This window comes from Sturnira hondurensis, unplaced genomic scaffold (genome assembly GCF_014824575.4).
Source record: "Sturnira hondurensis isolate 20B ecotype Veracruz unplaced genomic scaffold, ASM1482457v3 Scaffold0007865, whole genome shotgun sequence".
Lineage (NCBI taxonomy): Eukaryota > Metazoa > Chordata > Mammalia > Chiroptera > Phyllostomidae > Sturnira > Sturnira hondurensis.
In genome coordinates, this window is record NW_028080496.1 from 11,035,986 (window position 1) to 11,050,791 (window position 14,806).

A 14,806-nucleotide genomic window follows, 5' to 3' on the forward strand; every position below is an offset into this window, starting at 1 on the left:
GTGTAGTTTGGGGAGGAGTTGCTGAAGTGGCTTCGCCATCACCCTGTGCTTTGTGCGAGGACCCTCGCGGCATTGGCTCTGCTTTCTCTGCCGGGGAACCCCCACTCCCCTGGCAGGGGGATCTTCAGGACTTAGAGTCTGGGAGAGGTTCACTGAATCCCAAGCCATGGGACACAGCCTGGGGGCTTCTCTCCAGTGCCTGCAGCTAAAGTCAGCAGATGGGTGGGTGACGTGATGGCAGGTAGGTCTCAGAACTAGTGCAGGGATTGGCTGGGCACTGGCCACGGGCGTGGAGCTGGCTTCCCGCTCCACCGTGACTTTGCCCCGCCCCCCACCCCCAGGTGCAGGGGCACCTGCACACCTTGCTCCCGCTTTGCTACTATAGGTTTTCTTTGGCCTCATTTTCTCACTTCTTTTTTCCATCATGTATGCGTATATGTTGTCTTAAATTTTTTCCATACCAGGGGGAATATAGATAAATATAGGCTGCATTTAATTCCTGTCACCCATCAGTTCTCCAGGGTAAAGCTGTGGTCTGCCCCTCTCTACTGACCGCAGATCCTGAGGTGGCGTCATCTTGGGAAGCCCCTTCAAAGGTGCTGTGTGACCGTCAGGCAACACATGCCATGGTGATTTGGGGACGTCACAGGGAGTCTCTGCTTTTCGCCTGTGAAAATTACTATGACTGACGGTTTAGGAAACTGGGAAAGAAAGTACTCAGTCTCACTTCATTTTCTTTTTACCTTTTGTCCGCGGGATAGAATAAACAGTGTTTTCATTGTGCAAATAAAGTTTTCTATGGTTTAATTTTTTTATTTCTTTGGATGCTTTTTAGCTTAAAAGCTTTCCCTTCCCCCAACATAAAATTTGTCCTCCCTGACTCTGAAAACACCTGTTGCAGAAAATTTCGGAACCGTAGAAAACACAAAGAAGAAAGTGAAGTCCTTTCCAGTCCTTCATCCAAAAATACCCAGAGTCAACAGGGTGGAGTTGCACGCGATACGTTATTTTATCTCCTGTACTTTCGTTCCCTTCGTGATCCACATCCCAAGTCGGCGCTGCCGTCTGCCTTGTAAACTCACCCGTGTGTTACGACGTGAACCAGCAGTCGAGCCACAGACCCCGTGTGGTCAGAAATGCACCCGATGTCGTTTTTCCTTAGAGGACCCTGACTGGGTGTGGAGACCGCCCCAGGCGCTCACCCAGCAAAGGCACTTTTGGCGATGCTACTGCTGGCCGGCTGCACTGCCGGGCCGTGATTTCGCCCCGATTTCGCCCGTATCAGGAGCACATTTAAGAAGCCGGGTGGCAGGGAAGGCTGCTTGGCACTCTCAAGTTTCACCTGTCTTATCTGTGCTCTGGCAAGAGCTGATTATCAGGCCGCTGGAAAGCGAGCTTTCTGGCAAGGGCCTCTGCGAGCGTTGCGCGGTTCCAGTGAGCTGAGAGCGCTCTGCTCCCAGGGACCAATGCGTTGGTGACAAGGTTGGTGCTTGCTTACCAAAACCCAGGGGTGGCCCGGCTCTGCCCCAGGAGGGCCCTCGCGTTTCCTTCCTTTCTTTCTCGCGCGCCCCTTCTTCCCCCCCGGCAGTGAGTCACGCCCCACGTTCAGAGCCCTGATCTCCGGAGCCACTTGGACTGCAGGCATCCTCCGCGGAAACCTGATGTCTGCAGATGGGAGGGTTTCCGGAAACGTCATCTTGAGAGATTTCCCTCAAACCACCAGTCATTTAAGAACAGAAAAGGGCAACGAGAGGGTTTTTTTCCCCCCCTGGATTCCCTAAAAAGGAAAAGAAAATTGGGTGGAGTTCACCATAAAACTGCGGCGAGGCCCTTAAAGGAGGGTTTGAGGTCAGGTCATCTGCTTTGGAAATTAATTGGTTTCTCTGCTTGGATGTCATTTCAAGTGATGTCATTTCAAGTAGGTTAGTCCTGACCTGTGCCAGCGCCCAAGTGCTTCTGTCAGTCTGTTCTGTCCGGCAGAAGCGGGGCCAGATGGACGTGAGTTCCGACCCTCACTCTGGTGTGAGGAATCCTGGCGTGCGGCCGACTTTGGCCCTGGCGTTGGCTGAGATGGATAGTAAAACAGAATTCTGACTTACAGCCCGACTGTTGGGTGTTGAGGCAGAAATGTGAGAAGAGGCAGTTTTGGGGTTTTTCACCCCTTCACTGGACACTGGTCAGCCTACCCTTTCCTGTCTCCCTCGTTCTTATGTCGCTCCCTTATTTTGTTTGCTCACAAGTCCCACCTCTGGAACGCTGACTGCAGGCCACGTTGACTTCGAAGCATGTCACCCTCGCAGCCCTGCAAGGCAGGGACTGTGCTGGTCCCCAGTTTACAGGAAGGAGGAGGAGGTACAGAGTAAGTGGAGCTGAGATTCTTGCCCGGCAGCCCAATTCCAAACTCTCGCTCTGAACGGTTACACCGCGAGTGGTGGGCTCTGTAGTCGGCTGTCCCTTCCAAGGCCAGCAGTGTCTTACTTGCCCTGACCCAGAGGATGTCACGATGCTTGAGTACGTGGATGGCTTTCGGGGTCGGCTGCTTTAGTGCCACTTGGTCTGTCTTACAAATGATGTTAGTTCAGAAGCAGTCGGGTCGACCCTAAAGTTAAGTTGATTTTACTTACTCTGCTTTTAAAATCCATTGTAATGTAATACAGATTTATCTTGAAACCGTATTTCACAAGTACCGTGAATGGTGGTGTGTTTCAACTCCAGAGTGCCTGTGAATTTGTTTTCTGCCTGTGGTTTGATTAAGCGGATTTATTTCTTCACGGGGGAACGGCAGGAAAACTCTGTGTGCTTCATGGAAAGTGACGAAACGCTCTCCTGGAAATGTCTGGAAGGGAGAGACAGAAACGTCTGCCCACGTGTGCGCATAAATGCGCGTGTACTGTCTTTAGGTCACTGATCCCATGGTGGGGTTTCGGGGGTGGGGGCACTGTCTACTGACCTCTCTGACGTGTCCAGCCCTGAAATTCATTACGTTTGCAAATTGTTGTGACTGCCCCACGGAAATCCTTTCTACACGAAGGGAGGAGTCAGGCTCCTTGGCCGAGATGGCTGTCTTCTCAGCACTGTCGTCACCGCCTTCCTGAGTCGGGGAGTTGCCTTCCTTCCCCATGTGACCACATCAGAAGATTGTCTAGTTTCTTACACTTTCTCCGTAGGTTGTGGTTCATTCTCATTTTGTTTTCCTGCTTTTACTTTTATTAGTATGTATTTTATGCTGAACTTACTCCTGGGCCGTCAGTTTTTGTGGCCTCAGTTCCACCTGGGGTGTCTGTTTCTTCTGGGCTCGGAACAAGCTGCCTTTTCTCAGTGGGGGCCCCTCAGGAGGGGGCCGGGAGAGCTCCTGTGTGCCGGTCAGTCCGCCCCTGAGGTTCTGCGTAGGTTCTGTGCCGCAGCTTGGGAGCTTGGTTCGCCGGGACGGGCTCCAGGACCAGAGAATCTAAGACCCTTAAGTTCAGCATCACTCTCTGCATTTATGAGCACACGCAGCAAAAATTCAGTGTTGTTTTTGGGCCACTGCCCCTGCGTCCAGCCCCGCAGTTTGGCCCTCGCACACCTGCCAACGCCACCACCACAACGGCGGGAGGGTACACTTTGCTTCCGTCTAGTGACATCCTTCAGTGCTTGGTGGCTTTTCTGATATGCATGCCCTGGGTGGCCTGGGCCATTTCTTGTGTTCATTAGTGAGTACAAAGGTTTGAACCTCTGGATTTGCATAACTTTGTAAGGGTGTCTGGGTCAAGTGACTAGTGAACCGTGTTCAGAGGTCACCTGTGGTCGCTCCGAGGAAGAACGCATCCTCATTGTTCAGTGGACTTGTCTCTGTAAGGGAGGGCTTGGCTTCCCTCTCCGTTAATCACCCATCCTGCTTGGGTGACCCAACACCCTTTTCTCCAGGGGCGTAGTCTTTGTGAAAATGCAGAACGTGCAGCTGTGCTGTCATCTGCCGTCCCCTGGGGCTCCGTGTGTGCCGGATTCTTTGTTACAACATCCCACAAGTGATGTGTGGCTACAGTTAAAACCGGTCAGCGTGAACGGGAAACATCACACCTACTGTGTGGCCTCCGTTCTGAGATACACTCCCCGCCCCCCCCCCGCCCCCCCACTTTAACATCTCTGAGCCCTGGATGCCTGTCTCAGATGCTGGCATCACACGGTTGTGACTGGCAATTGTTACTGGTACACAAAACGGTGGTGCATCTTCCAGCGGGCACCCTAGATTTCATGGAAAATGATACATATATGTTCAATTGTTGGACACTTTGAGACGCGTGCTTGACAAAAGGTTCAAGCCTGTGGGTTTTTCCCCTCTGCTTGAATGCAACGAGTATGAAGTCATTTTATGTTCTTTGTATTTGTTCTAAGAGGAGAGTTAAAAGCCAGTGGTAGCTTCCTTCATTGCAGATTGTTTTTAAAATTACAAAAGCAACATGTATGCTTTAGAAATTCAGTTTTGCAAGATGACGAAACTTGTGGAGAATGGGTGATGGTGATGATTGCAGAATAATGTGAATGTGCCTTAATGCCACTGGACTCTTGCTGCTTAAAAAAACGGTTAAAACGGTGAACCTCAAGCTTTCTTGTGTTTTATCACAATTCAGTTTTCTTCCAGGAAGTAATAAGCGTATAGCAATCGCGCTCACTGTAGATACAGACAATAAAAAATGAAAGTCACCTCTCGCCCGCTCCTCCCCATCCCCCACCTCGTATTGGTTCCCCAGAGGTGGGTGGGGTGTATGTTTTCGGATAGTCTCTCCTCAGACCTCCCAGGAGAGATTCGTCTGCCCTTGACCCTGCACGTCACTTGTCACTGTAATAAATACTGTAATAAATCCCATCGTGAGGGCATTGCCTGGGAGCTGTGCTTTTTTGATCTCCCTGAGGCTAAATTTACTAATTGACTCATCCTCTATGAGATGTCTTTCCTAGAAGTCGTCTCTATAAATGCATGTTTGAAGCTGGACTATTTCAGCTCTTAACACATAGCATAAAGGAAAGAGAAGGAAAAGCGGGATTCCAGAGCCTTCCACCCACGAGCCCCAGCAGGACTTTTTGCCTTCTGACCGATCACCGTTTCCTCTGTCTGTGGGGCAGGCAGTTCCCCCGTGCAATTCTCGTCTGCCCTGGGGGTGCAGACACCTAGTCCTTCATCTCCCTTCTGCTTTACAGCAGGAAGACCCCCATCTCCAGGGCGGGGCATCTGGCAGGCCCTACCCTGCATTCTGGGCCTGTGGGTCCAGTTTGCACTCGTGGTTTTCACGCCTCTCGGCGCTGCGAGCCTTTCCTTCGGAGCCTGGTCTCCGCGGATGGCAGTGTGTACATCCATCCATGAGACTGTTTAATGAGTGTCTGTCCTCACGCCAGCCCCATGGGTCGTGCCGCCTCTCTCTGGCCTGGCACACGCTTGGTGCAGGGTGAGCGTTCAAAGAAAGTGTCGAATGAATGACTTGTTTAATAGAGTGGAGGAATGTGTGGCCAGGAAGTGAGCAGCAGTGACAGTGAATATTTAGACCTCGGTGGCCTGGCGGCTTGGTTTTCGGCCACAGCGGAAACTTCTCCTGGCGCCAGTGGAACGCTTCACCCTTCTTTTGGGTTGGGGTTCTTTTAAAACGACTGTGGACTGTGGAATATGCAGTATCTCGGGGGCTTCCGCCAAGGGGAAGGGAGCAGGTCCGGTGGCTCCCTGTCAGTTTCCTCTGAACTGCACAGCGACTCACCAGGAGCCGACCCGTGGGCTCCTAGAGACAAGGCGCTGGGCCCGGACTGCCCTCTCACTGCTGTTTGTTTCCGTTCCAGAACGTGGTCCAAGACAATCCCTGGGAAAGTCGAATTCTTCTCCAGCGAGGGCTCCGACACGTCCATCCCCATCCCCATAGTGCCACTGCGGGGCGTGGATGACTCCTACCCGCCCCAGAAGAAGTCCTTCATGATGCTCAAGTACATGCATGACCACTACCTGGACCAGTACGAATGGTTTATGAGAGCGGACGACGACGTGTACATCAAAGGGGACCGGCTGGAGAGTTTCCTGAGGAGCCTGAACAGCAGCCAGCCCCTCTTCCTCGGGCAGACGGGGCTGGGCACCACGGAGGAGATGGGGAAGCTGGCCCTGGAGCCCGGGGAGAACTTCTGCATGGGCGGGCCCGGAGTGATCATGAGCCGGGAGGTGCTCCGCCGGATGGTCCCGCACATCGGGAAGTGTCTGCGGGAGATGTACACCACCCACGAGGACGTCGAGGTGGGCAGGTGCGTCCGCAGGTTCGCGGGGGTGCAGTGCGTCTGGTCCTACGAGGTAAGAACACAAAACAGGTCTGTCGATGTTGCCCTTGTTCTGAGCCAGTCACGGGGGGGGGGGGGGGGCAGTAGCAATCCTGTCGTCTGAAGTTCATTTACGTCTTGACCTTCTTTTTTTTTGAGAAATTTGCATTCCCTCTTGTTAACCATTTCTCTTGGTTTTTAGAGCATGTCTTCTGTACGTTTGTCCCGATTCCTTAATTAAGAAATGGGTGGCCTTTGGGGCCCCAAGAACAGGTGGTTTGCTACAGCTGAGCTGTTTTCCCAATGACCCAAGAAGATCTGTCCTGTCACTTCTGCTGAGTCCGCAGATGGGATTGCAACAGTGTGTGTGTGTGTGTGTGTGTGTGTGTGGGCAGTGGGGTGCTTGCCCTGGCTCTGTCCCCCCAAAGACCAGCTGTTCTCTGGTCGTGTTGACCTGCACAGCTTAAAAGCCTCCGTGGTTCAAGTTCATGAAATGAGTAATAGTGTAGAAAGCCAAGAGCGTGGGTCTCCACACTGACTTTAAATGTTGGCTATGTAGGCAGCAAGGGTGGTCTGGGAGTTTGCAGCGTCCTTAGTCGCTCCTCTCCGGGTAGGTGGCAGGCGCCTATGGGGTTACCTTGACATGGGAGACTCCGTGTTTGGAAGGAGGCGTCCTCACAGCTGTTTCCTCTTCAGCAGGGCTAGAGGGTCTGAGTCGGCCTTCTCTGTTTCTGTTGGCAAATGCACACACCCTCCTGCCTGTGCCCCCAGGATCTGATATTAGTCAGCGTGGAAAAACGGCTTAGGCTGTGTTGTGTTCAGAGGGGCAAACTACTGACAGTCATCAGGGACAGAGGGCCTTGCTAGACCTTTTGTCCAAGAAAAAGCAACGTGCTTTCTGATATAAGTTGTTAGTTTTTCTTCTGACTTAATTTTCCAAAGTGCGTCACATGAAGCAGTTGTGTTCTTGCCTGTACTTGTCTTCCCCCAACCCCCAGACTTGCTTTTAAATGTCTCCAAATCACTCTGTTTCTTTCTTCTGAACTTTTATTTTAGGGAAGTGGACATTCTCAAGTACACAGGAAGTAGTCTTCACGTCATTTCTAATTATAAAAGACACATTTTAAATCTCTGTGTGCCCCAGCCCCACCCCCGCACAGTTGATGGAGGGCTCGCTGGACCTGGGGGCGGGGGTCTCTGCTATCATGGACATTGCAGCAGGGAAAGCTGTCGGGGGCTCCAAGTGCAGTTTTCAGCAGGATGCAGCTGGCGGGCTTGGGCATTTCCACATCCTTGATGACGTTGGCATAACCTTAACCTGGCTCATTAGGGGCAAAACATGTAACTCCTCGTGTACTTTGGGACGCCTGCTGCGCCCTGGTCTTTGAGAAGCTGGCCTTCCTGCTGCACTTGGAGAGGACTGGCCTGCCTTTTGACAGAGAACGTGAGAAGCCCCGTGCTGAGGCGTTGCTGTGCTGTTATGTATTATGCTGGGCGGGACCGACACCAGGGGTGCCAGGACCTCGAGCTCATCAAGAACTTTGACCCAGTGGGAACACCAACACAATTTAAAATGTGTCCTGGGGGCCCTGGCTGGTGTAGCTCAGTGGATTGAGCTCAGGCCTGCAAACCAGAGTATTGCGGTTCGATTCCCAGTCAGGGCACATGCCTGGATTGCAGGCTAGTTCCCAGCAGGGGACACACAACAGGCAACCATGCATTGATATTTCTCTCCCTCTCTCTTTCCCTTCCCCTCTAAAGATAAATAAAGAAAAAAATCTTAAAAAAACAAACAAAAAACTTGTCCTGGGGCCTCGGGTTGAGAGACAGTTTTCAGGCTGTTTTTCTCTCACTATGATGTCCTCACCCAAATGTTCAGTCATCCTGTCTCTTAGACTCAGAGCCGCCTCTTAGCCTTTGCTGCATCTGGGAAATGACCTTCCCACCTAAAGGGCCCTGGTGGGGCCGGAAGCCCCCTGCCCTGCCTGGGCAGCGCCCTGTCCCTGCCGAGGGGCTCCCGAGAGTGCAAGCAGTGGGCTCCCATGGTGTCCCTGCCGCTGTCCAGGTCCTCGAGGGCCTGATGGCAGCGGGACTGCTCCGGGTACTGGGCTTGCTCTCCAGAGGGCTGGTCTCCACTGGCCCTCTGCATCTTCTCCCAGGAGCGGGGCTTGTCTTTCCACGTCCGATGTGGGGTTTTTATTATGTGCAGACTGTAAACTGAATGTCATCTAACTTGTCATTCTTTTCCAGGAGAGTTTGTGAAATCTTAAGAAATCTTTCCCTTCCTTGGGTCACAGGAATTGTCTCCTATTTTTCTCTGAATTTAGAGTTTCGCTTTTCACATGTAGCTCGTTGTCATTATCATTTTGGAGAATTCTGTCTGCTGGGGACGTTTTCCATTCTGTGAGACCTTTGCCTCATTTTTCAGCAAGGTTTTTTTAAGCGCTTCTAACTTAAGTCATTATTAGGATTTTTCATTGTGTTCACCAGGCAAGGCAAGACTAATCTCGCACACGAATGAGGAACTTTTATTTAAAACTTCCTGAAATCTACTTCCTCCATTAAGATGCATGTTATGAGAAATTATCGAGGCGGAGTTTTATGTTGAAGGCAATTATGTGAAGCTTTGGGTCTTGGAAGGTGCTCATTTAGCTCTTTCATAAATCTGGGCAGAAGGTGTAATTTTTTTTTTGCAAGCTGCAATAATGCCTTGGGATTACACTTACATAATTAAGATGGTTCGTGACAAGCCACTGCCATCGTCAAAATCCACATTCATTTCCGAGCTGGTCCTGATGATATTTTGTGGTTATTTATGAACACACAGTTTTAAAAACTTTCTTTGGAAATAGTTGTAATTTCACAGAAATGTTACAGAAAGAAAAAAAAAATCGGTGCGGAGAATGCCCACACACCCTCCGCCCATATTACCCTGCTGACGTTTCCTTCCATTGGCACTATGGTTTCCTGCGAGTCTTCACCCCCCTCCCCCACCCTGGTGAGGGAGACAAAGACCACCCTCCTCCCACCCTTTAGGAGGAACTTACACTGTGGCCTTTTACTTTAATGTCAATGTATTTTGACTAAGAGCAGGGAAACCTTATGCAATCTTTGTGTAACCGCCACATAAGTAAATGGAACAGGGAACGTGGATACTTCAGCCCGCTGCGAACACAGTGATTTATCCGTGGACCCAGCAGGGCCCCACGGAGCGGCGTCTTCTTCTCTCAGGCCGCGTCCAGCACAGGTGGCTCTTGAGCCACCTCCCATTTGCACAGCCTCTTCCTCTGTCTTTGACGACCATGTCATTTTCTCTTAGTGGCATTAGAGACTTCATTTTTATAATGAAAAACCAGCGGATGCCATAGAGTAAGACAGTTTCTAGGGATGCTTCTCAAGGCTTATTGAAAGCTCCTGCTGTGGAGAGAGAGTGGCCCGTGAGGCTGTCCCCCTGGCAGACAGGCCCCCTCACCACCCAAGGTCACCATTGTCACTTGGGGTAGAGGGATCTATTTTCAGAAACATTACTGAAAAATCTAAGACAGTCATTTCTTTAGGCAAATACATGAAACACAATAGGACTCTTAACAAAGAAACAAGAAGAGAATGGACCTAAGTAACCTCTTCATTTTATTTTTGGCTTTTATTGAAGGGGTTTATATCTGTGGGAAAGTGTGTGGATCATAAATACGTTCCAGGCCCAGCGGTTTCACAAGAACACAGCTGGGCACTCAGCATCCAGACCTGTGTTGTCTTCAACTCCACGTTTCACTCAAAGTGAAGGGGTTCAGGGTGGAAAGTGGTCATGGCTGCTGAGGAAATAGGTAGAGATAGAGTCGGCCACTTTGAGAAACACGCTGTCTTTTGTAGTAGCCGATGCTGTCACGGGGCACGAAATTCAAAAGGCAAAGTGTCTGTGGGGACAGGTCTTCCCACCTGAGTCTCCAGCCACTGGGTCCGTCTGGTGAGTCAGCCACCACGGGGCACCCTTAACTGATAGGACCACATGTGCACATGCGTGTGAGCGATCAGTTCTGTGTGTCTTCCCCCCTCTGACAGAGTGGTAGCAGGTGCGCTCGGCAGGAACGGAAGTTCTGCTGTACCCAAGCGGGTGTTCCGTCGATGTCTCTGAGTCCAGCTGTGTTTGTGTGTGCCCTTCTCATGGTGGCGCTGCGCCAGGGGTCTCACACCAGGCTGGTCTTCCTCCAAGGGAGACCAGCCACGAGAGAATCGCTCAGGATGGTTGGTCACAGGGCACGTTCCCAGCCCCCCCCCCAGGCACTCAGCGGGGGGAGCCCAGTGCCCTGCACTGTTTATGGGCTTCTTTAGTGAGGTCTTGCTCGTGTTCAAGGAGCCATCCACGGCCTTCATACTTTTTCAGCATTTCCTGTGGTCCAGTGATGTTTTCGGCGGAGACTGGGCTTCTGTTTTGGTTATAACTGGCATCCGCAGTAACCCCTGCGCTTGCAGGGCCTTGTCCTGGAGAGCAGAGGACGGGAGAAGAGTTCCGACTTCAGCTTTTTCCAGTGCGTCGCCAAGCGCCCAGTGGGCAGTGGGCTTGGCACACAGCGTCTTCTTATCACCAGTGTTGGACAGGCTGACGCTTTATACTTCTGTTTCCTTTCTTCCCGCCTCAAAGCTGTGCTAATTGCAGTCAGTGAGGAGCCAGATAAACCACGAGTGCTGGGCGAGAGTAAATCCTCAGCAAACGACAGCAGAAGTTCTGTTGGATGGGACAACAAAAACAAATAAGTCCTGGCCAGAGATTAAACTGACAAGCCCTTTAGAGCTAAAACTAAGTGATATCTTAAGTGTATTTTTGTCTCTGCAGTGGATTGTACAAATGTCTTGTTTATGTGGTTTAGTTACAAATTTTTCTCAAGTTTATCAGCTGAGGTTTTTTGGAGGGGAGGGGTTTAGCCTCCGCTTCTGTTAGTTGCCATGAACGATCACTAGAGATCAGCTTATCACTAGATTTCAATTTGGAAAAAGAAATGGTCCGTACAAAGTATTAATGACGATGGTGCCTTTGCCATTCACGAGATTTTTAAAAATATTTTATTTATTTATCTTCAGAGGAGAAGGGAAGGAGAGAAGGAGAGAAATGTCAATGTATGGTTGCTTCTCGTGCATCCCCTGCCGGGAACTGGCCCCTGCTGGGAACTGGCCTGCAACCCAGGCATGTGCCCTGACTGGGAATCGAACCGCGATCGTGTGGTTCGCAGGCCCGCGCTCAATCCACTGAGCTACACCAGCCAGGGCACAAGATTTTTTTGATAGGCTTCCCTCCTGGAGGTAGAGCTTAATTCCCCTCCCCTTGCCTATGGGCTGGACTTAGTGACTCATGTTTAATGAATGGAGTAGGGAATGGAAGAAATACAAACTTTACAGGGTGAAGAGCTGGCAGCACCCCCTTCACATCAGCGGTACTAAGCCATGTATGTCACACGCTGTGGAGTGTGAGGGGTTAGAAGGGCTCTTCACTGTTGCCTGTACCTCCCTCCCGTCTGGTCAGACAAAACATCAAAGCCAGGGTGGGGGACAGTCTGCAAGTTACCCCGCCCAGCCTTCTTCTAACATGCCACGGTCATGAAAAGAAAGGAGACTGAGGACCTGTCACAGATTGGAGACCCAGGAGACAGGACAGCTAAATGCATGCCGGGTCCTGGGTGGGAAGACGAAAGGGACATTAGTGGGAAACCTGATGCAGTCTGAATTCAGCTTCTAGTTTGGTGAACTGTGTTGTGTGATCTTAATTTCTCAGTTTTGTAGTTACATAAAATGTTAACAGAGGGAGCTGGGTGATGAGACAGGACCTCTCTCTACTGTCTTCATAACTCTGCTGTGAATCTGAAGTTATTCATAATAGAAAGGAGTTGGAACCCAGAGAGGATCTAATTGGACACAGGAGTGAAGCTGCTGCGTCTGCCGCCGTCTTGTGACTGCCCCGTGCCCCGGGGAACCAGGCTGCAGGGCCCAGAAGACCAGCCCTTCTGAGAGCCTGAGTGGGCATTGTGCAGGATGTGAGTTTTAGCTTATTGACTTCTAGGAAATCTAAGACAGTCAGGTCTTTGTTTGAGAGGGCTGCAGGCTTCTAGCCGTCAGAAAGAGCTTATCATCTGAGCAAGCTTATAATGTACCGTGTTATTACTGTAAGAATTTGTAATGGTTCCATTACAGCAAAAACTTTTCCCTGGCTACAAAGAATCTTTCAGCCTTCTCAGCAACCCAGCACCAGCGCTCTCGATCACGTCATCATGGTTAACCCCGTAGGGCGTCGTTTCTGGTTTCTCTCAGGGATCACTCACGGGGATAAGAAAGCAGTGCCCAGGAGGGGGCCCTGGCCAGTGTGGCTCAGTCGGTTGGAGCATCGTCCTGTATCTGAAAGGTCGCAGGTTCAATTCTTGGTCAGGGCACATGCCTGGGTTGCCAGTTCGATCCCTGGTATGATGCCCAGTCAAGGAGTGTATGGGAGGCAACCATTCGATGTTTCTCTCTCATCAGTGTTTCTCTCTCCCCCTCCTTCCTTCTCTAAAAAGCAATGAAAAAATGTCTCTGGTGAGGATTAAAAAGAAGGAAGAAAAGTACTGAGGTTCTACATTTTTGTTCACACAAGCTAACTTCAATGCATTTCCCTTCTATAGCTACACTCATCTTAAAAACAGAACACTTTTTTATGATGATGTGGTTTATTTCAGGTAGAAAGATAATTGTTTCTTTTGTACCACTCAGGGCATGCCTGCCTGTTTGCTTTTTAGGCTTTATAAATTGATTCTGTGACAGTTTAGGATTCTTATTATTTTTTATTACAATACCATGGGTATGCAAATTGAAATATCCCACATGATACAAACACACATACATGTTTAAAAAGCTTAGTTCATTTAAAAACGCTTTCTGTGTGCCTGCCTGTTACGTGAAAGCCTGTTGGAGACACAGCAAAGCCTGCTCTGGCGACACGTTTGCTGCTCAGTGGGGTCAGCAGAGCAGAGAACTAGGAGACCGGTCCGTGCTGGCAGGTGGTGCGAAGCCTCTCGTGCCTCTGACGTCGGGGAGGTGAAGTCTCAGTGTGCTGTGGTGCGCACGGGGCCGTAGGAAGCGCTCCGCAGTGGCCACTCCCACCCGCAGTTTGCCTGATGCAGGGACTCTCAAAGGCGTCCTGGTCCCGGGGCCCCGCCTACTTCCGGTGTCAGAACTCGCCGGCTTTGGGCTCTGGCGCCAACCCAGGGCGCCTGCTGGCGTTTTATGATGCGGATTGCTAGGCCTGCAAGGTTCCTCCACTTCCTGCCTTGAGGGCGCGTTTCTTTTTAGTGCGGAATATTGTTCCGTTGTCTGGATGGGTCGCCGCCGTTTATTCATCTACTGAAGGACAGCTCGGTTGTTTTTAGTTTGGGGTGGTCACGCCCTAAGACGTTTGCATGCATGATTTTGTGTGGACAGAAGTTGTTAAGTTAGTCGGGAAAATCTCTAGGAATGAGCGTGTCAGACTGTGTGGGAGGACTGTGTTCAGCTTTGTGAGAAACAGCCAAGCGGTGTCCCCGTGGCCACGCGGGGTGGTGGCCCCACCCGTAGCGATGCCAGCGTGCCCGAGGCTGTCATCCTCTCCAGCAGCTGGTGCACTCAGCGCTCTGGGTTTGCGCCATTCCGATCGTGTCTCTCCCTGCTGTTTTAGGAAGAGCTGTGCGTGCCTCACTTACAGTTCAGTCCAGACCGGTTGTGCTTTCATTCGCTCTTGTGTTTCCAACCGTTTACCATTTCAACAGGTGGCTCTTTCCGCTTTTGCGTTTTAGTAATATTGGGCTTGGACAGGTTTCTGCTTGACTATAATGAAACTATAGAAACATGTTGCATTGATCTCCTCTGTGGTTGGGTTTGATTTTTTCCTCCTCCCTGTGCTTTTTATGCTTGCTCATGAGCCTCAGGCATCTAGAATATTAGTACAGAGCACTTAACAGTAACGGCAAACGGTCCCAGAACAAGTCTGAACAGCATGTGCAAGGTAGTCAGGTTCCACATGTCCTGCATGCTGCCCGGGGGAATATTAACGAGCCAAGAACATTTTGAAGAGGCACACATGTGAAGTGTTCTTTCCGTGTTCATTCAGCAGGTCGTTGTGAAATACCTGCCATCAGACAGGGGTGCTCCACGGCAGGGTGGTGAGGTGAAGACCCTGCACCTGCCCCCGCCCTGGCGGGGTTTTTCTGATGGGACAGGCAGTGATGTGTAAACGGCAGTGATGTACTCGACGCCCAGCAAAGCTGACAGTCTCCTGCGAGCCTGCTCTGTGGCTGCAGTTGCAGCCCAGGCACTGGCACTGACCTCCCTGTGAGGTCCCCGTTCATCAGTCCCCGGGTTGGCCCTGGCCCCCCCCAAAGACATGGGATGAGGGCTTGTGCACATGGGAGCAGGCAGCCTGCCCAGACTGGCGGGGCAGGTGGCCTCCCAGAAGATGTCAGGAGGTTCAGGTTGGGAGGGGGCTAGCCGAGGCGCGGAACCGGTAGCCAGGTGGAAGGTCGTCAGACGACAGAGCCTGGGAATG

At 51.1% G+C, this 14,806-nt stretch overlaps 1 protein-coding gene across 1 annotated transcript in view; it reads left to right on the top strand.

Moving 5' to 3' along the window:
• Positions 1-14,806, top strand: part of CHSY1 (chondroitin sulfate synthase 1) — a 47,330-nt gene that overhangs the window by 8,366 nt on the left and 24,158 nt on the right. Inside the window, exon 2 of the mRNA XM_037053748.1 lies at positions 5,806-6,301. Coding sequence (XP_036909643.1) covers positions 5,806-6,301 — 496 coding nt within the window. The remainder of the gene's footprint in view (positions 1-5,805; positions 6,302-14,806) is intronic.